We start from the raw sequence: 22,357 nt of genomic DNA, 5'->3' as shown, positions 1-22,357 counted from the left end.
CACTCTTCTTCCAAATTTATATTACCCTTACACATATTATATATACTTATTAGTATAACGAGTAGTTCAAATCAAGAATAAATGAATATATCTGCATCGGGTGTGATTGCAGTCAAGCGCTTGTCCATTTATATATTTTTTTAAATGCTTATGCTCTTAGATCCAGAGCAAATTTGAGAAGACTAACGCCGATTTCCCTAAGATAGGTAGAACCGACGGCTTTTTCCTAATGAAATTCACGGTTCCAATGACGCTCGGATTTCTCTGACCCGGAAATGTCTATATGGGCCCTTATTTGATTACAAACAAAAAAGAGACATATCTGTTTATGACAGCTATCAAATCACAGTATTTATTTTATATTACGTTCATAATAAGTTTTCCTATTGACACAATAAAATTAGATGTAATTTCCACTAATCTATTTACAAGCGCAAAGTATAAAAGTAAACTGAAATGATACCTGTCTTACAAGAATTTTATTTTACAGGCTATACTGGACAGACAAGTGAAATATATTGACTTTATCGGGGAATTGCAGTTAGATTGCAGTACATGAAATTTTGACATCAGTAGGGATTTACCTTTATCGATGAGTCGATATCGAGAAATAAACTGCAAGTTATCGAGATATATATTTATCGAATAGAATCGAAATATATAATCGAATAAACTGCAAGAAAGAAAAAGGGCGGAACATGAAAATAGAAAATGTCTCGACATCTTATATCCATACGTGGTGACGGGAACTGTCTCTTTAGATCTGTGTCGTACTGCTTATTCGGAACACAGGAAAGGCATCGAGAAATACGATTGCGAGTAGTAGATCGAGTGGTGAATAACTGGCAACGTTATAAGGATTTCATAATTGGTGACCGATCATACGGACTTGCCATACGAGATGCATCGGACTACCGTAATTTAATGTCTAGAGACGGAGAATATGCGGGCCATGTGGAGTTACATTGCGTCAGTGAGCTATATCCCGACGTCACTTTTACGGTCCACAGAGATGGATGTTCTAAAACTATAATCTACGGACAGGGGAGTACGATGAAACATTTATTATTCTCTGGGTATTTGGATGCCGGGCATTATAGCGTTTTAGAGTACTCTTGATTCGCGATGCAGTTTATAACAAGTTTTGTGAATAATTTAGGTACTTCAGTTACCGCAATTTTGGTTTTCTTAACCTTTATAAAAGAACTACTTTAGGTACTGTACAAAACCAAATTTATCAATATAAAAGCTGTGCCCCATATTTCACCCGCGTTATGTTAAAAAAATGTATACAAATTTTACTTTATAAACGTTTTGAGAATGATTCAAACTTGCTAATTTTTAATGTGTAAAAATATTCCAGTCCAAATAAAAACCAATTTAAGAATACACTATCATATAATTTGTCAATTACGCAAACAATATACTTCCAATTTAGAGTCTTAAAATAATGACTCTTTTACTAATATATTAGTTTCCCTTTTTTCCTTTTTCCTTTTTAAAATCTCGCCAAATCATCCCAAACGCCCGATGTCACTTTTTTCACGTTATCCTTTCTTCTTTTTTCCCCGCGTCGCTTTAGTCGCCAGTCCTTCCAACTTTAAACGTGCCAGCACCTTCTTATCAAATATAAATACTCCAAATCCATTACTGTTTTTATCAAAAGGATTCATTTTATTGATTTGCATATTATCTCGTATTGATAATCTAGCTTAGAATGGCATTTATCTGTGACGAAAATTCAAGTAACCTTACAAACGCTTCTAGCATAATAACAAAAAATTTAGCTTAATATACAAGCAATGCTTCGCAATTATACCAGAGTTAAACTGTCTATAAATAAACCTTTACTGGGGGATATTTGAAGTTACATAACGATCCTTAAGGTTAGATACAATTCGTGGAAGAACTAATGTATTCATTCAAAAATGTTATCTGTATAAAATACAGCTATAAACCACCAACGGATCTAACTAAATGAATACCAATACGGGCTTATTCAGTTTAAAAGCCGGGGGCAGATACTTAACTTAATCAGTGGGTGGGGTCCCTTAACTCGATTGTTAGTAATTCAGTGAATAAAGCGGCACGGATATGTGTACAGGCAATGCATTATTAAGTCCCTGACAGTTTTAATTTAATATCATACGAGCGAAGCAAAATCAGAATTCCTGTGTAATGAACACATTTTCCAGCTGTACCTACTATATGTGAAAAGAACTCACGATTGATATTTTCATCTTAACTAGTAGGTACTGGATATAATGCGGTAGGTAAATTTTATGTTCATAATCTAGCAAATTTCGTTTTATTTTGTTTCGTTTTCAAATAATTGTTATCTATACGCATAATAAAACGGTGATAGCCTAGAAGCAATAATCTAGCGGTTAGGACTTCGTCTTCACTTACGGGGGGCCGAGTTCGAATCCCAGCACGCACCTCTAACTTTTCTAACTTATGTGTTTTAAGTAATTAAAATATCACTTGCTTCAACCGTAAAGGAAAACATCGTGAGGAAACCTGCATGCCTAAGAGTTCTACATAATGTTCTCAAAGATGCGTGGAGTCCACCAATCCGCACTAGGCCAGCGTGGTGGACTACAACCTTAACCCCTTCACATTGTGGGAGGAGACCCGTGCCCTGTAGTGGGCCCGTAATAGATTGATATGATGATGATATCTTTACTTAATATAAGATATTTCGTCTATTTCATTGCATTTTGGACACTGAGCACGAACATGTTGAATTTTTCACTGGAAAAGTAACGAAAATACATTCCCAATTCGTGAGTGAATATTTGTGTTCACGGACACTGACGTCTGACAGCAAATCATTCAAAAAAATTGATATTGATCGGAGTGCCGTTACAATCTGAATTAAAACCTCTAACGCATTTCAAATATAAGCGTGGATTTTTAAAACGCAAATTTTCATAAATTCACGATGAAAATTGACTACAGATTCCGTAAAAACTTTTTTTGGGAGTAACAATCAAGACACGCGCCCATTTAGAGCCACTTTTGCCCTCTAAATAACTCAAAATTCTATTTAACATGAATCATGCAATTTGGTTTAAGCCCCTTAGATTAACTAGAACTGCAAATTGCATAATTGCAGCTCAAACGGTAATTGAGATCTAAAAATCTGCATTTTTTCTATTGACTGACATATTTCATAATTAAAAGCTAACTTGCTTCCAGATAACCTAGAAAGTTTAAATTTGGCGCACAGCTTGGTAGTAGTGTGTACACATGAAAGCGTGACGTTTCAAGTGGTTATATTAGGCCTACTTGAAATTTGAATTTTTTAAAAGCATCATAAAGGCAATAAACGAATTTAAAAGTTTAGTAGAATTAAATTCGTAACAATTGAATTTTTTTCAACAGATAGCGCTTTTTAAATACCAATTAATAGCAATTACCTACGTGTTTCGTTATAGTTATTCTTAGGGTTTAAGTATATATAATTGACCAAACGAAGTGAGGTCTAAGAGTTAACTTGAGTGAAATCGTGAAATCGGTGAAATCTTGTCAGAGGCCTGTTTACTATAGAAAATTAAATTATAAAAAAAAAAAATCCTCAACTATCAATATCAATCAACAATCCTACTAATTAAATGCGAAAGTATATAAAGACGAATGGATGGAGGTTTATTATTACGTTCTCTTTCAGTCAGGCCAGGCAGGATACCCAGATAGCAGACCCGTAAAAAATCTGGACTAGGAGCGGCGATAAGTATGGTTAAAAGCAAAATGTAGAACATTGTAACACTAAATGTATGGTAGTTTAGTAGGGCTGGGAAGCCACGGTTAGAAACTATCTTTCAACCGTCGAAAAAATACGATATTCGCGTGCGCGTGTCGTGCAGGGTGTTGAGAAGCACACACTACTGTGTAAATTTGGTAAGTAACAATTTGGAAACTCGGAAAATTTCGGAAAACTCCCAAAATTTTCCAATGAAAAAAATATTTTCACAGCAGGGCGACGCAAGAGGTCAGGAAGCACACCCCGATAGCGGATTCGTAAAAAATCTGGACTAGTAGCGGCGATGAGTATGGTTAACAGCAAAATGTAGAATACAGAATATTCACTCATTAGGTGAGACAGTCTGCGTTTATTACCGTTTTTTACAAATCCCGTGGGAAGAGTCTGTTTTCCCAGGATAAATAGTTGCCTTCGTTACTTTCAACTATCAACTATCTTTATATTTCTAATGCCGAAAATCAAATTCATTGGTTGCTAAGTAAGACACGTCTTTGTCTGTATGGTGGTAACTAGCCAATTCTGAAGCCTCCCACCCGAGGATATTATATTTCAAAAAATATTACTTCAATGATAAATTACTAATCACAACTTGAAACATAGTACTTTACGTACAACCTTTTAGACCCCACTTTACCATCATAAGGATTCTCGTAAAATATTTTTATAACGGATGGTTGGGCCCTTAAAAGAACCTAAATTATAAATTCAAAGTAGGTAAAAGTGCTTTAGGCTGTGCTTTGATACGTCAATCAGTCAGCCAGAACAAGTATTTAGAAGAAAATAGTGAAGGTACTCAGGTAAAATGAGCTCATAAATTAAATTATCGCCTCAAGCATTTGATACAAACAATTATGTCTAACTTCAACGTTAATATATTTAGAAATCGTTTGTTTAGTCTCATTAAAAACAAAGCAATCACTTGATACGTATCGTATCGAATAGTTTTAGAAGTAAATTAATTTTCTAATTTTACGTAACTTAATTGGTTCTATTGACATTATAATTTACATAAACGACACCACCCCTATTTTCTCGAACACCTCAAATATCAATTGTCAGCCTATAAAGGAAAATGATTTTATCGTAGTGGCTAGCGTATTGAACCTATTTATCATATTTACACATACATCCTTTATTTAAACAAATATAACCGAACGCTGTACATAGTTATACTTTGGTTGTGTGTATATCTCCTCGAATCTCTGTATCAAATAGTATGTTTTGCTAGGTTCAGCAGGTATAACCATAATAAAAATGATTAATGAATGGCACACGCAGCATACATATAAACATAGAGTGAGATATAAAAATTCACCACTTTTTTTTTCTGGAGTTTCTTGCCTGACTTTCAAAAAGGTGGCGACTACAAACAGACATAGGTTACGTTGAATACGGATGTATAAATATTATTTTGTCTTTGTAACTTCGGGCATAACTCCGTGATATATGGAAGGATTAAAAAAGAAAAAAAATAACAAAAAATAATACAGCTGTGGAGCAGCCAGGGAGGTAACTAATTTTTTATAAAGACTAATCAAATCGCGAGCCTTTGGTGGTAGTTTGTTGGTTGGTTACCTTAAAACTCTTTCATTTCAATTTCATTATAATATACATATAAATTTAAAAATTTGTACATTATTGTTCTAGTCATGCCCTCTCATTTGATAACCATATTGAGGGAGTGGTGAAAAAATATGTAACCCGCCGTTTTGTTGCAGCGGCCATTTCAAACGATTTTCAGTAAACACACTCAACTGATTCAAGTTTCAACCAAAAAACACACACACACACACACTCATACAAACGGACATTTTAGGCGTCGGAGGTTAAAAATCGGTTATGAAGTTTAATTTAAATCAAAATAACGGGCAGACACCATATAACACACATACTTTAAAGATTCATATTATATTGCATTACGTACAATGAAGTCGCTTTATATTTTCTTTCAAAATGCCATTATAAGAATAATATTACCTAAAGTGCTTTAATGTTATTATAACAGTATGAATCACTATGTCATGACTAAAATTAGTATAATTGACGTTCAGTTTTCCTTGTTGTTATGAATCAGACTCAAAGATTTTACGTACCACCTAACTACTTTATTCTCAATGGTAAATTCGAAACGGAAGGGATAACTATACATTCGAATTTCAGTAGAGTGTATGTTTTACTGAACGCAGTACTCATCTATACTATTACGGCCCATAGTTAAACGGTGGTGAAACCGCGTGAAACAGGAGATAACTATATAGTTACCTCGTAGTTGTTGTGTTGTATACTAGCTATATAGCTATTCACAACAACTATTCAGAAATATTATAAGATAAGTATAGTACCTATAGATACACACCATATAAAGTTTTTAAAATAAACGGATTCGTTTGGTAATATATTTTTTTAAGAATTAAATGGCAAATAGCTTATGCAATTTGATATACATTTGAATATCAAGTTTACTCTTGTTTTGTTCTTATAAAGTTATTTGCTCCGCATAAGCGCAACATTTGTAAGACTAGCTTCATTCACTTATTCACAACAAAGTTAAATACTAATACAACTAAGCAACAATAAATCTAACTAAATCGTTTTAATCTACTAAAGAACCCAGACTAATACAACAAAAGTCGCATAAACACAAAATTAAATGTGATTACTCTCTGTATTTCATACAAATTTTGCTGAATGCATTTCCTTGGAGTTAAGTTTAGCCAACGTTCGGAATATTGCTGGAAAACTTTTGATACATAAGTTGCAGATTTGCAGTTGAGTTTATCATATTGAAGTATTAAACAGAGAACTTTTGTAGCAAATTAGGACCGTCTAGCGTTCTTAATAATCAAGCTGAAGTAAAAGTCAGGTAACAATCTTAAGTTACAATTAATAGCAATTCATAAACATTACATATGTATGTTCCAAAAGTATACAACAAAATTAAAAATACAATGATATCTTTGGATCTTTTCTTGTTTTTTTTTTCTTCATGAGTTCATTGCCTCCAAGGTGGTACTGTATACATTATGCGAAGACCTCATGTATGTCTTCGGAGATAGATAAACTCATGCGATACGTTGGTCATTCTATAAAACCTTTGTAGCATTTTTCGTAAGTGTTCTTTGAAGATTGGCATTGGATGAAAGCATCAATAAATATTAATAGGATAGCGGCTGAATGGATAAAACAGTCGTGTTTCTTTACACATATCTACTCTTTTATCAAAATGTGTTTTTAGAATTTTTACTTAAAGAGTTTTTTTTCTGAATTTTCTTGGTCTTGTCTGGTGGGAGGCTATGTCCGTGGCTAGTTACCACTCTTCCCTACTTTACCTAACTTACCCTGTTCTACTCAAGGGCTTACTTGTAGACGAGTAAAAAAAATAGCCCACATACCTCCATTTGCAGACGCATCTACTTTAAGTTCACAACAACATCATCACGTTTGCATGGTAATGAATATAGGCAATCATTATGGCATCGTAAACAGTTGTAAAGGTGAATCATTATAGTATACTTACTATACATGGTGAATCATTCTAAACAAGCGCAGTGAGGCGTTAAGCAAACTACTTAAATATAAGCTGTACATAGTGAACCTTATTACACGAATAAATAAGTTGAACTACCTATTGAGTGCAATATTTTATATTTAAAACAGCGATTAAGGAATCTGACTGCTACTTTTTGACTTTGGATTACATAATACATGGGACTTATAATCGAACCTTTATACATATATATACAAATAACAATTATCTTTGTGCTATTCATTAATAAAGTTATTTTTATAAATAACACTTGACTCATTGTGCATCTCTGGTGATTCATGGTTACAGACAATAAATAACTTTAATCTTTGTTACTGATTCGATTTTTATTCAATATTATGGATAAAATGTGGTGGTTGTTGTGCTGGAAATATGAGATTTAACACAAAACTAAGTTAAATTATATCCATTATATACATATCATCCACAGCCTATTAACGTCCCACAGCTGGTCACTGGTCTCCTTTCTTATAAAAGAAACCACGCTGACCCATTCGGGTTTGGTGGGCTTTAATGACTACTGTTAGAACTTCAGCAAGTTACAATAACCGAGGCACGTAGGTTGACAGGGCCAATTTCTAAACTACGGGCTGATACTGAGAATTAAATAGAGAAAACAAAATCCCTAAAATTTGTTGTGTGTGTAATAAACCAACGAGGTATTCGGATATTAGATATACCATAAGTTATTTTATATCTAATTTTATATATAAAAGAGAAAGTATGTGGGTATGTTCCGTATAGGCTCCGAAACGGCTGGACCGATTTCAATGAAACTTTCAGGGAATCTCCGGATTGACTTGGCGAGTAATCCTGTAAAGTTTGGTGACGATCATGGCACTCCTATTTTTGAATTGTCAAACTGTCATGTATTTGCTTTTATTTACTATGATGATATTGTATTGTTGGGTGTACATGGCTGTAGATAATGATCTTCACCCGCTCGAGAAGAGAATAGAAGAGAATGAATACGGAGAGAAATAAATGATTTAATATATTATGAGACTGAAAATAAAAATTTAACGATGTAAGTTTATTGTTTAAATAAAATAAAGCAAAATCTAGCCCGGCGAAGCGGGCTGGGTACGCTAGTACTAAATAATAAGTTTTGTAATAAGTCATATTCTAACTTCTAGCGTTCATAAACACAATATGTAGATATACCTACGGGAAGCTGTGTCCCGAATAGTGATACTTTAATCGCCGACATTGTTACCGGCTACGTTCACGTTTTTTGCAGTTCAAATTGATTGTATTATTGACATCGAGTCTTAGTAGACTAAGACTCGATGTCAATAATATAATCAACCCACTCTGAAATCCTAAAATATCCGATTACATTTATAAATGTAACAGAGAAGGATAGGAAAGGATAGCGCTTCTCAATTAAATCTGCCAACAGATTTTAGATTACCAGAACTTTCGTGCGCATATTTTTTCATAAAACTACTCGCACCATGTTTTTACTGCAAAAATAACATACGCAGATTACATTTATCGAACGTGTTAATATTAAAGCCGATGAACTTAAGCGTATTTGGTTTTGCAATATATAAAATTCAGATGTGGAAACCGCAACCATTTGTTATTTACACGAATAAAAACGATTCGTATGAACGCTTTTCCGCGTGAAGTTAAATACAGCCATATGGAAAAATCGAAAAACAAAACGATATCGGGAACTTTACTGTTCTTAGTCGGTTAGTCAAATGTACTTCTTCTTTAAAATGCGTGAGATGACTCGCACGCATTTTAAAGATGAAGTACTTTGATAACCGTGCTTCGTTCAGTAGTTTCCTTTTCTTCTGGTAAATAAAAAAAATCCCTAGTAAAACAAAGAAAAATTATCTGGACTCGAACCGGGGTCTTCCGGGACCGCCCGATTTCCCACCTGAGCTATTATAACCTCGTAGATGGTAGCGGAATAAACTTTCGTATTTCAAATGCTTTTGTTTTTTGGACGGCCGATTGGCACAGTTTGCAGCGACCCTGCTTTCTGATTCCAAGGCCGTGGGTTCGATTCCCACAACTAGAAAATGTTTGTGTGATGAGCATGTATGTTTTTCAGTGTCTAGGTGTTTATATGTATATTATTCATGGAAATATTCATCAGCCATCTCAGTACCCATAACACAAGCTACGCTTACTTTGGGGCTAGATGGCAAGTGTGCATTGTCGTAGTACCTATATAAAATGCTGTTGTAGCAGTATTTCATTGCCTGAAATCGATGAAACGATGTTTTCTAAAAATGAAACCTAGCTAGATCGATTTAGCGTATCCTTAATCGTAAGAGCCTATTCCGATTATATATAGGTATTATATTGGATAAGAGGGTACAGTTACCAATGTAATCGATTCCAATACCTACCTACCACACAATTACAGACTGCGACATCACCGCCGCAGTTAAGGAAGTTATTATGTTGACGGATATAATTTTCCATATCCAATGACTGAATAATTCCCCAATTAGAATAAAAACACCCGTGAAAACCGCAATGCTTGAAAGTTTTTTTTAATGAAAAACGTTTTCACCGCAAGTTGTCACAGCGAAGACGGGCCCACAGCAGCCTTTTATATATTTCAATTAAAAACCTGTCATATGCAGTGGCAGAACTTGAATGGAATATATATAACTTCATAAAACCGAGGAGAGTTTGCGTCCAATTCCAAGTTAAAATTGGAAAAGTGCAGGTAAAAAACAAGTAAAAAGTGTGGCAAACAACTTTGGGATTTCGGCGTGCGTGTGTTAACGTGTTGGTTTATTGCGTACATATTAGAATGTAGATTTACAAAACATCGTAAAAGTATTTTATGTAATGGTAAGCGTACCTATTATAAAAATATTGGTATTTAGTTGATCCAAGAAAGTCTTTTGAACCATATGCCACAACAAAGCATTTTATATGGAAAATAAAATTTAAAGGTCATTTTTATTGGTCATTATTATTGATAGATACTCGTAATTAATTAATTTAATTAAATTATTCATAACAAAAAAAAAAAGAATTTTACTTTTAATACAATCTTTTGTACCTTTCACAGCATGTAATTTGGATGCAAAGTTAAGGAGATAATGAAAATATTAATAAAAGGTTTGGTATAGTCATCATTGTTAGCCCGCTACACCTTAGAGTCTAATGTATAGCGGGCTAACAATGACGCAGTCTTAAGGTCTAGACTGCAACATCAGTTAACATCGGTTGAGATTTTAGTAAAGGAAAGACTCTTAAGATAGGTATTTTTAATTCCAGAGCAACAAACATAAGTAATAACTAATAACATAACTCTACATAAGTTCAAACACGGATCACGAAGTCCTGTCAAATACCGGGTCGGGCTAAAAATTATATAATTTATTGCTCCATTGCGGACCTCGAACCTCGGAGAGCACGTAAAGCCGTCCCAGTAATAGCATTGGAGCAGCGGGGTGGCTGTATGCTCTAGAACCGTCTCTCTTATGAGAGGTGAGAACTGTTCTCAGCAGTGAGACGTTAATAGGCTGCGGATGATGAATTCAAGAGCAGTCACAATACAGGAATTTCTAAATGATATTTATATATGGTTTACAAGGTGAGAGAAAACGAACGTCAGAAATTGACATCCCTTTTATGGTTACTACTTACTCGCTGGAACTAATGGGGAACATGCTAGCTTTTGTATTCAACGTGTTGTTGTGGTAAACTGATATTATTTTTCCACTAGAGATGTGTCTCTACTTATATCTATCGATTTAATAGGAGACGTTATTTATCAACATTATTTGTCGACCCAAATAACATATGTACCTAACAGAAATATGTACCTGTACAGGTGCAGAACTAATATTGCTTCTTCAAAATTGTAAATTTAACTTTATATAATACTAGCTGTGTACAGCGGTAGATATAGGTCCATACTTTATATTATAAAGTATAAACCTATAGATATCTACCACTTTACTAAATATCATTTTATATGTATACGAAATGCTTATCACCTCCAATACTCTGAATCAAAATGAATGTATAACGTTATCTGGTTATCGCAAATTCTACACATTGATAACACTTATACTTAGATATGTGTATCATGTATAGTAACATATAATACAATCAGCTGATTTTATGTTTTGGCCGTTATGTTGACTCGTATATGTAATATGTTTTTTTAAGACCTGTGTTCTCTACCCATAAGTTTATACGTGTAAGGTTCTTTTGAAAATTAAGTAACTGGTAAGGAAATTAAATGTGTTCGTTAAATAAGTTCTCGCCGACAAAACTACACCTGAATTTAGTTAAGTTATTTTTTATTTTTATTTTAACTTTTAGCTTAATACTATGTCTAACACCTAACCGTAATCGAACAACTATAAAGAAGCTTAAACTGCAGATTTCATATCCTACAGATATGAAACTCCTGTTTTCGCGGAGCGCTAGAAACTATAGGTATCATTAAAAGCACCGTAGCAAAACAAATGGCCTGCAAAAATTATATAAGTCGCACAGTTACATTACCTTACAAACAGGGTCGCATAAGGTTTACTCTTCCTAATTGTTAGTGTTCCGATTCTCTAAAACAACTCTAACTTTGCAAGCGTGCATATCGCATACCAACTTCCCAAATATTTACCTAAATAACTAACCAGATAATCAAAAACTTCAGATCGAAGGATAAAGTTAGTAGATACAGCCATCTTTAATAAAAGGGAAACTTAAACCTTCTACTAATCGTCAATCAAAAATATTCGTGCGATTAGATCGAATATAAATCAAGTCTAAACTTTCTTCACTCAAACATGCGTATAGCTGATAATTTTAATACTTTCGCGATACCAGCGACACAAAACACAGAAACATACTCGCATTATTTTGACTTCTTTAAATGTATTGCTCTTAAAATACGATAAGTACTAGGCATATACGATATCGCTTGTATACGAGACGTATAAGTTTCAATATCAGCAGCATCCATACAATAATAAAACCCCGGTTAGCATAATATCTCTTATTGAGATAACTTATGAGAGTTATTTGTTTAGGAAATAAATTATCACTAACACCTGCTGATAACCTTCAACCTTAGGTGGAAACCTATTTTAAACTTTCATATATCTTCAACTCGTCGAGGTTTGTTTGGAATGTTATAAAAACACAAATCTATGAAATTTTATGTCCTTAATAAAATTAGTTAAAGGACTTTATATTAACATAAAAACACTAATGGGCTCTGCTATACAGTTTCCATTAAGGCTCATTTTTCGTAGAACGAACGTAAGGCTATATAAAATTCTATAAGACCTCTGATAAATCAGTAGTGTCTGCGTTCTACCTTGAAGGTGGGTCATATGACGCTAGGTAGCGTACTACTTGATATATTTTGTGTTTTGCATTGGATTGATTGTTACTTAGAAATAACGAATGGCGAAAGAATAAACTCCTTACTGTGATTGAATTAAAGACAATTTGACTCATATCCTAACCTACCTATTAATTGATACGAATTAACGTAATACGACATGGGCTATCTTGTAGGAATGTACCTACTGTAGTTTCTTAGTCACATAATACACTAATCTAATTGTAAATATTCAGATGTATTTCTGAGTCATTTTAGTAGTATTGTAGAGATAACTTAATAAACTGTTCAATAATAACATAACAAGTGACAGCATATGCGGAATAAGTTAAACTTCTCTCATAAGCTCGGATGATTGTATTGAACACTAATGAAAAATGCATGCAGCACAATGCTGAGCTGCCACTTTTTTTCTAGGTTGGGCCACACATAACAGACGTGGTGATCACGTAGAGATACTCCTAACATACTCGTAGCTTTCTCCATCGCCCGCTGAGTGACTCTGAGCCTTCTTATGAGCTCGATAGTTAGCGACCATGTCTCTAATCCGTAAGTGGCACTGGCAACACGCACTGTTCGCAAAAGTATAACGTTCTATTTAGTATAACGTTCTTATACCTAACTAAAACACCTGACTTATTTGTTTCATCCACTACATGTTAGTCCTAGACTGCATTGCCACCTGCCAATTGATGATGCAATCAAAGATGATATCGAGCTAAGTAGTTCAGGAGTATGGCAAAATGGTACCCATACCTCTAAACGGCTTTGACACGGCGTCATCCCGCCGGACCCGAGAAAATTCTATCAATAAATTTTCAAACTATGATTCCCGGTGATCCAATCCAGTCCCTATCATTAGACTATAGCCCTCACGCCACTGCACCAGGGCGGTCAACATCATCATCATCATCATAGTTAAAACCGGCATATTAGCGGCCTTAAGATGGGGTTAAGGCCGTAGTCCACTAGGCTGGCCCTGTGCGATGACTCCACGCACATTTGAGAATTCTTAATTGTTTAAGATATTTCACAAGTTACATCCACAAGTATTTTATAGCTTTCGGATAAATATGAAGAAGTAAGTTTTATACTTTTCAAAAATTTCAACCTTGTTTAGCGCAAGATGAAAGTTCGTGGGTGTCTTCTCACAAGGATTGTTTAAGACCGTAGTCCACCACGCTAGCCCAGTGCGATTTGGTATTGTGGAGTCCACCTATCCGCGTCTTTGAGAACATTATGGAGAACTCTCAGGCATGCAGGTTTCCTCACGATGTTTTCCTTCACCGTTGAAGCAACTGATATTTAAATTGGCTTAAACGTCTATAACTTGAATGATTAGAGTGAAGTTGAAGTTCTACCCACTGGGCTATAACCGCTTCCTAAAAATCATGACAAATATATTTGTATTACAACTTGTCTGATTTAACTAAGGGTTACCATTCTCATGTCCGACGACTGACTGGTAATAATTATACATAGTGGTACCTACTCACCCCCGGTGTAATGTGTTCCTGGGAAATGCTAATACAAAGGCGTCTGTGACCGCAAACCACTACGGCTAATAAGGGGGGGTTCCGTCAAACAAGAACTGTTTTAATTAAAATTTTAATGAGTTCAATGCATAATAAAAAAGGTACATAATTTAAACATTACGCTGAAAGCTAGGGACAGGAATAGGAATTGAAAATTTTGCACACGTAAGTACTTTTGACTAGCTGTAGCACGAGACATGGTTCGCGTTTGATTCGTTTATCAATAATCCCGCTGGAACCCTTTATTTCATCTAAAATAAAAAAAATACCTCAACGTTAAGTATGAATAAAAACAAGCATCTTTAGAAGATGTTTTTTTAATATACTTATAGAGTAAAACGGTACTTGCAAAACATCTCGGAGGTTACTGGTCCATTTTAGTGATCCTTATTTCAAAATTTTGGCGAATTTTCAACTAGCTTCAAATACCTGTTAATTTCTTCAGCGGCTACTACGCTCGCGCAGAATTTTCATTTAATATGTTAATAACGTGTCGTGCATATGAGTTTCCAGGTAATAACATAATATTAACGCGGCTATAGTTTTTCAGACATATGACATATAACGTTATTTTAAAATAAACGTACCTCGGTACTTAGTTTTTAATCATAACACCTTTATCTTGAAAGTATCAAGGCAAATCGGCTCAACGAGAAAACGTAAATATTTGAAGCATTTGCAATCTCGAGACGTGAGAAGAGAGGAAGAAAGTTCGTATGAACGTCCGGCATTTCTTAAGTTATATCCATAAAACTGTATTTGGGCCTTTAGCTAATAACGAGAAAAAAGTGTTTTACAGTTTTTGAAAACACTACTTGGGTGAAAAAGGGAATGAAAGTTGTAAGAAAATTCTTAATTGTTTAAAATATTTCACAAGTTACATCCACGAGTATTTTATAGCTTATAGGATAAATATGAAGAAGTACGTTTTATACTTTTAAAAAATTTCAGCCTTGTTATGCGCAGGATGAAAGTTTGTAGGCACGGCTGTCTTCCCACAAGGAGTGGTTAGGACCGTAGTCCACCACGCTAGCCCAGTGCGATTTGGTATTGTGGAGTCCACCAATCCGCGTCTTTGAGAACATTATGGAGAACTCTCAGGCATGCAGGTTTCCTCACGCTGTTTTCTTTCACCGTTGAAGCAAATGATATTTAAATTTCTCGAAACGCACGTAACTTAGAAAAGTTCGAGGTGCGAGCTGCGATCCGAACTCGGCCCGCCAAAAGAGAAGTCGAAGTCTTACCTTACAATATTTAAATTACTTTTATTCGAATATGCGTACTTTGTTTGGTTTGGAAATATATTTAAGGCTCTCGCCATCAGTCACACATTGCTTTCGTTGCGTATCAATGTAGACAGGTATGACAATTAACATGTAACTATTTATTATTTATAGGAGGCCCTGATTATTTATAGGACCTCCATCTGAGGGTGATTACTACTACTACTATTGTCTGTTTTTCAAATCCAAATTTTTGGCCTCCAAAAAAAAAAGTAAATAAATAGTTCATTTTAATTATAACTTTAATTAATTTTAATAGCAATCATCTACCAACTTTTACACTTAGGCACGTAGTATAACCTAGAAATGCACAGTTATTTGCCAAGTTTTCTCTACGTTCCAGAGAAGAAAAGTATTGGAATGGTTCAATTATATTGTAAATTTCATTTCAAGATAGGAATTTATTGAAGTAGGTATATATTAGATCATACTTTATATATTGGAAGAGCACTTTTAATATCCGTTACATATGTCATTGAGATTCTAAAATAGATGACAACCTTTACTTCATAAACTTTTTTCATCTCTCAAACTGACTTCGTAATAATTAACAAAACAAAACTTATTTATTTCAATCTACTTAATAAGAGCTATCTATGGAAACATGAGCCTGTCTGTTGCAGTAACTAACACTTTGTTAGTTTTTTTAGTAAGTACTACTTTGTTTGTGTTCGGAAGGCAGACTCTGCCAAGAAGTAGGCAAGGAGCTCGGCAGATCTTTTCTAATATAGACAACAATCATTTTCTTTAGTGCGGGAGATAAGAGTGGAGCTGGCTCTAAACAACTTCCTCATTAAGAAATGTATCAATAACTGTATTGTAAGAGATGGTCAATTAATTACGCGACGTCAAAACAATTTTTAACGTAATTAATCTTTCCTTAATTATTTTTATGCCAGTCAAAAAGAAACCGCAACCTTAAAGTCTGTCTGAACATTTTTATGTCGGTGCGTGATTTAATTAGATTATAATGTGTGTAATAAATATGTTTTAGTAAATAAAGTTTAAACTTGAGTTTTGCGGTATTTTAATAAAAAAATTATCTTAACTCAGTAACGGACTTCTGTGCCTTTCGAAGACGATATAAGCAAATATCACTTTTATTTTATTTATTTGTTACAACAACAAGTTAGTTTGAAGAGAACAAATAAGGCTGAGTTTAGGTGAACCTAAATAACACATTTTGTCTTGAAAATAAACAGGTTACATCACGATTTTTATCTTTATCATTAATTGATAGTGATATCTGCAAAACTGATATGTGCCTTAACATATATTGTTTTTTTTTGTTTACAAATTAATTTTAATACTTTTCAAATATATAGAGACAGAAGTTCAAATAGTGATAAACAAAAGAACATCATCGAAAAATTTAACTCACTGAATTGGAAAAAGTGCTGGTTGGCTTGTCTTTGACTTTATCAGTCGATTGCATGAGCAACATTGACCCAAATCGTTATAAGAATGGGTGATCGATTCTGGCTTTAATCTTTATCTTTATCCATGCCTCGAAGGGCCCGTTGTATTGTGTATATTTTCTTACTTCGAATCATCAAATTCCTCCTAAGCATATCAACGTCCCTGTATTGAATACAGGCTTTCTGTTTCAAAGGTTTCACTTTTAAAGCGGTTTTTCAAAACGGAGTACCTACAGGGCTTGGAAACCGGTAAAAAATTCAAACTAGTTACGATGATCGACGTTATTTAGGTTAAGGTTTGAATTCTGTCGATTTAACCGGATAAATAGAGTAAAAGAAGCTAATACGGTTTCGATCAATTAAAAGGTGTTAGTTTTTTTTACCACAATGGCACAACACTTTTATTTTTGATTCTTGCATCATAAACCGGTTAACTTTTTAATTACTTCGGTTGCTAATAAATCAATCCAATCGATTACCCGGTAAATTAAAACAGGTTTTTAGCCCTCGGAGCAACCAACTGTAATGGTAGCATGACATTGTCATTTCCGTCGATATGTGCGAAAAGCTTTGGATGAATCTTATATACACGAATGCCGATAATCATCATCCGCAGCCTATTCATGTCCGTGGGTGGGTGGGCGGCTGTGTATGGGTGTGTGTGTGTGTGTGGGTGGGTGGGTGTGTGGGTGGGTGTGTATGGTTGCGCGTGTGTGTTTGTGTGCGCTTGTGTGTGTGTGTGTGTACGTGTGTGTGTGTTTGGGTGTATGTGTGTGCAAAGTTGTCGATTAGCTTCCTGTATAACCTCCACAGCTTATGGATGTCTTTTGTGGTACTACTGCCGTTTTTGAAATCGTGAAACTAACGTGCGAGACGATACTATATGAGAACAATCGTAGACATGACCCACCATCGAGATGGGTATTTGATTTTTCTGCAAGGTATTCACAATTTTCTGAAGATTAACCACAATTCTTTATCACATTAGATCATGCCCAACTGGCAACCAAATCAGAACTTATAACATCATTAACTTCTACTTGATCTTGTAAACTTAAGTGTATTTGTGGGTCTATAAAGGATGTCCTCATAATGTCTGCGTTTGCTCGCTGCTCGATACGATATATCTCATCCCCCCGATTAGCTCATTTGTTACAAGCCAATTCAATAGTTCAATGACATGCCGGTAAGAATACACGCTATGTACTATATCACAAGTGTTGAGAACTATAACAGAGATTTAACTTCGTTTTAAAATATGTGTCAGGAATATTAACATGATATTAATTAACCTTCTTAACTATAAGATGCGATGTTTTCGGGAAGCGTGTTGTTTAAAACCTATTGGTTTTATACAACACGCTTTTGGTAAGCAATAAAATACGTATTTTTAATAGGATTTGATTTAAATTTTTAAAAACAATCAGGTGTTGAAAAGGACGTTATCTTTATGAACTGCCTGTCGGTTTGTATGATATTATTGTAAATTTTGAAATTTCATAATAACTTTCGAATTTTTTTATTGTAATAGGTATTAGACATTAAATTTAAAACTTTGAAGATAAACCCACGAAAATTCCTTTTGAGTTGAAAAATAATTAGATGCGCTTTCAGACGCCATTTTATGGGGACTTTGGATACCTAACCCGCAGGGTGATTACGTACGCCGTTGCAACAGGCGTAAATCTTGTAATCTTTGCTGTCAAACGTAATTTTTTTTTTTATTTGACGCATAAGTGACGTTTGGACGCAATGAGCGCTAGCTTTACGCCTGTTCCAAGCTTGTTGTGAGATACGTACCTACTCACACTGCCGAATGTCTACGGAATTTTTATGTTATCAGAAAAGTGCATACTGCATACCTCCATCCAAAATGCCTATAAAATCGACTGCACAAATTCAGTCCAAAAGTTGCATAACGTTGCAGGTCTTGAAGAGGGAAAATCGCATCTCTTAATAAATGCTGGGTATATTTGATTGGTAGGCATAATGCCCAACGGCTGTATGTTAAAAATTATTACTATTATAGGTAGCTATTATGATACTGATCATGATTTTATCTACACAATAACTTATCTTTGAATATAAAAGGCAAAGGAGACCTATCAAAGTACAGCTCTAACCCTCATATTTTTATATTAGCAGCAAGACTTTTTTTTAAAACTTTGTAGTTAAAATTTACCAAATCAAAAATTGAACTTAACGTGAGCGAAGCCGCGGGCAAAAGCATAATATAAATTATCATCATCATCACCGGCTACCTAGTACCAGCCTACTGGGGCATGGGTCTCCTCTCAGAATCAAAGTCAAAGTCAAATTCAAATATTTGTTTATTCAAATAGGCACATAGATGGCACTTTTGATGCGTACATTATATGTAAAATATGACATAGGAGTGAGTTTTTGGCGATAAATAAATTCGTCAACTTAAAACTAAAGCTACGAGGGTTCCAAACGCGCCCTGGTCTAAGAAGAAGCCCACAACAAACTTAGCCGGTTGGTATTTTTTTTTTGTTAGCACCATCTCACATTGTCCTTTAAAAAATCAACGGTGTATGTCATAGAACATCATGCTGGCCCAGTGCGGATTTGAGAACATTATGGAGAACTCTCAGGCCTTTAGATGTCCTCACGATGTTATCAGTCATTATTAAATTATAGTATATACCTGTATACCTAGTTTGGTGACGATCGGAGCACTCCTATTTTTGAACTGTCAAACTGTCAAATACAGCTTTTATTTACTATGATGATATTCTATTGTTGGGTGTACATGGGTGTAGATAATGATCTTCACCCGCTCGAGAAGAGAATAGAAGAGAATGAATACGGAGAGAAATAAATGATTTAATATATCATTAACATCGTTCTTATCATTACTGGCCAACTGAAGGGCGGGAACGGATTTTTTCTCAGAATGTGAAGGGTAAAAGCCGTAATTCAGCACCTAACAAAGTGCCGATTCTTTGCATTCGGAGACTTCACATCCCATTGCTCGCAGGCATGTACCTACCTAGGTTTCCTCACAAAAATTCACTGTTAAAGCAAGTGACGAAATGTACGGAACAAATGTCCCCGGAACAAACAAAGGAAGGCTGAAGTGTTAACCACTGGGCTATCACTGCTCCCCATATAAGTTTTAATCTAGTGGGAGGCTTCGGTCGAGGCTAGATACCACTGCCGCTAAGCGATTAACGTTCCGGTAAGATATCGCGTAGAAACTGAGGCTTATTGGTTTATTATAAATGCCATATGCCTAACAGGTTAGCCCGTTACCATCTTAAGACTGCACCACCACTTACCAGCAGATGGAATTTAAAAAAAAAGTTTTTTAATAATTGACAATATCAGCGTTGAACCTAAATAAATACCTAGGTGCGGTAAAAATTAATCGGCACGTATCGATTAAGGATAAAACACATAGGAGCGCTTTCAGTCAGCATGCCAAAAAGGTTGGCATGTTGACTGACATCTAAAAATATACTTATTCTTTTTTAAAAAAGGCATTTGACCCAAGTCATTCCCGCCCCGGGTGCTGTCGTTTCGAATTTTTCGTATACCTATCCCCATATTTACTACAAATTATACCTACTTTAACAACCAGTACCGAGACTATTTCCGTTAATTTACCTAACTACATAATAACGCCTTCCATTGATGATGAACTCCAATACAGGTTTCATACTTAGGTATATTTATGCTTATCAGGTCCGCCATGTTGGATTTGTCATGACGTCATAACGGCCGATAGTCCATGACACACGAAACGCCGCGCCGAGTCGAAGCAAGCAATTTGTCAAAACTAATTGATACTTACTATACCTAAGTAGAATTCTGTGAAATATCCCCTTCCATATCCGGATACAAACCTAATTTTGGTTGGATCCCCGAAATGACCAACTGTCAACTTGCTTACCCACAAGTTTAAAACTTTTCATAAATTTTAAACTAATCAAATAATCAACAAGACGTCATGAAATTCATGAAAAAAATATAAATAGGATTTTAATGTACCAAAAGTCGGTTACCCCAATAAATCGTATAGCCAAACCTCTTAAATATACAACTAGGATATTTTTAGTTATGGCGTAAGCACATTCAGAACTTGTGAATCGCGCTTCGATGTACATCCCACAGCGACAACCTTCAGCGCAATTGAATCGGAAGTTAAAAAGTTTTCATCTAATCCCAGCGTGTTATATTTCAAAAAGACGATCTTCTGGTTTAGTTTGAAGATCCGTTGAAAATCGACCGCGAGAGCCCACGCAAGCGCGACGCTACCCCACAGTGAAGATTCGAAATTGTTAAACAATAATGCGCCAACTCGCTTGCTTGCATAGCATGCCACAGGGGTTTAAGTCATCGCGCAGCACCACTTACCTGTTGCCAGTAATCTTCAAGTGATAACTTCCATTCAAAATAACCGGTGTCTGTGACATCTTGCAGCTCGCGGAAGAGGTTACCGCTAGGAAGAACATCCATCGCGTTTACATGTGACGGCGATCGAACTTTTGAGCACAACACACGTGATCCGACGCCAACAGAACGCGCACGACTGATTTGTCCGCGTACTACGGAACGCGCTCAGCACCCCACCCGTCTCCTCCCCCGCGAGGATCCTCAAACGTAGACTACTAACGAATAGAGGATACGATAACTCTCTTTCGTATCCTTACAGGATATGGCCTCAACCAATTATTATCATTTTATAGCTTAAACAAATACTGTCGGAACGCAAGAATAAATATTCTGTTAGCAGACAACAGTAACGGTCAAAATATGTGAAAAACTAGCTTTAAACTAGATTGCTAGGAATGACTTTCCTACTTCGGTACAACGAAATATAATTAGTAAGAAATAAAAAGATCTTCTATTGTATATAGTAGATTTTTTCACAAGAAGAAAACTAGTAGTAGGTAGTTGGTTTTCTTGTTGGTATCAGTTAGATTCGCTCTCTTTGGCAATGGAATATTTAATTCACATAATTTCCAATTGGTTAAGAAATGTCAAAATCTGTTTAACTTAATTTAATTAAAAATTTAATTTAATTAAAATTTAATAATTTTATTTCAAAAACCTCTATCTATAACAACTATAGATTTGATTTTTGTAGTATACTATGCGGAGTAATAAGTATAAAACCCAGGTGAGCTGACTTAGTAATAAGTTGAACATATTATTTAATATAAAAATAGTTGTCAAAGGTATTAAAGACATTTAAAGTAAGATAATAAATGCTAAATAACACTTGTAAATTAGCCTTTATAACACATTCCATATTGTAGTAAGCTTTATGATGTTACGAAATATAGTTAACACGGGTCGAAAAGCCGTGAAAAAATTAGTTGATTAAAAAAAACATTAGGCAAAAATTAAACGAATCGAATTTAGAACCTCCCAGATATTGATTGGGATCGAATTAATTATTCCATGCTACTAGGAATTAATACAAAATCTGAAACAAAACTCT

General features: G+C 34.9%; 1 protein-coding gene across 1 annotated transcript in view; it reads right to left on the bottom strand.

Annotated features, from left to right (window-relative positions):
* LOC120636156 (Krueppel-like factor luna) overlaps positions 1-21,420 on the bottom strand; it is a 116,880-nt gene extending 95,460 nt beyond the window's left edge. The window contains exon 1 of the mRNA XM_039907488.1: positions 21,268-21,420. Coding sequence (XP_039763422.1) covers positions 21,268-21,369 — 102 coding nt within the window. The 5' untranslated portion in view covers positions 21,370-21,420. The remainder of the gene's footprint in view (positions 1-21,267) is intronic.
* Between the last annotated feature and the right edge of the window lie 937 nt (positions 21,421-22,357).

Source organism: Pararge aegeria, chromosome Z (genome assembly GCF_905163445.1).
Source record: "Pararge aegeria chromosome Z, ilParAegt1.1, whole genome shotgun sequence".
Classification (NCBI taxonomy): domain Eukaryota; kingdom Metazoa; phylum Arthropoda; class Insecta; order Lepidoptera; family Nymphalidae; genus Pararge; species Pararge aegeria.
This window is presented reverse-complemented; position numbering and strand designations above follow the sequence as displayed.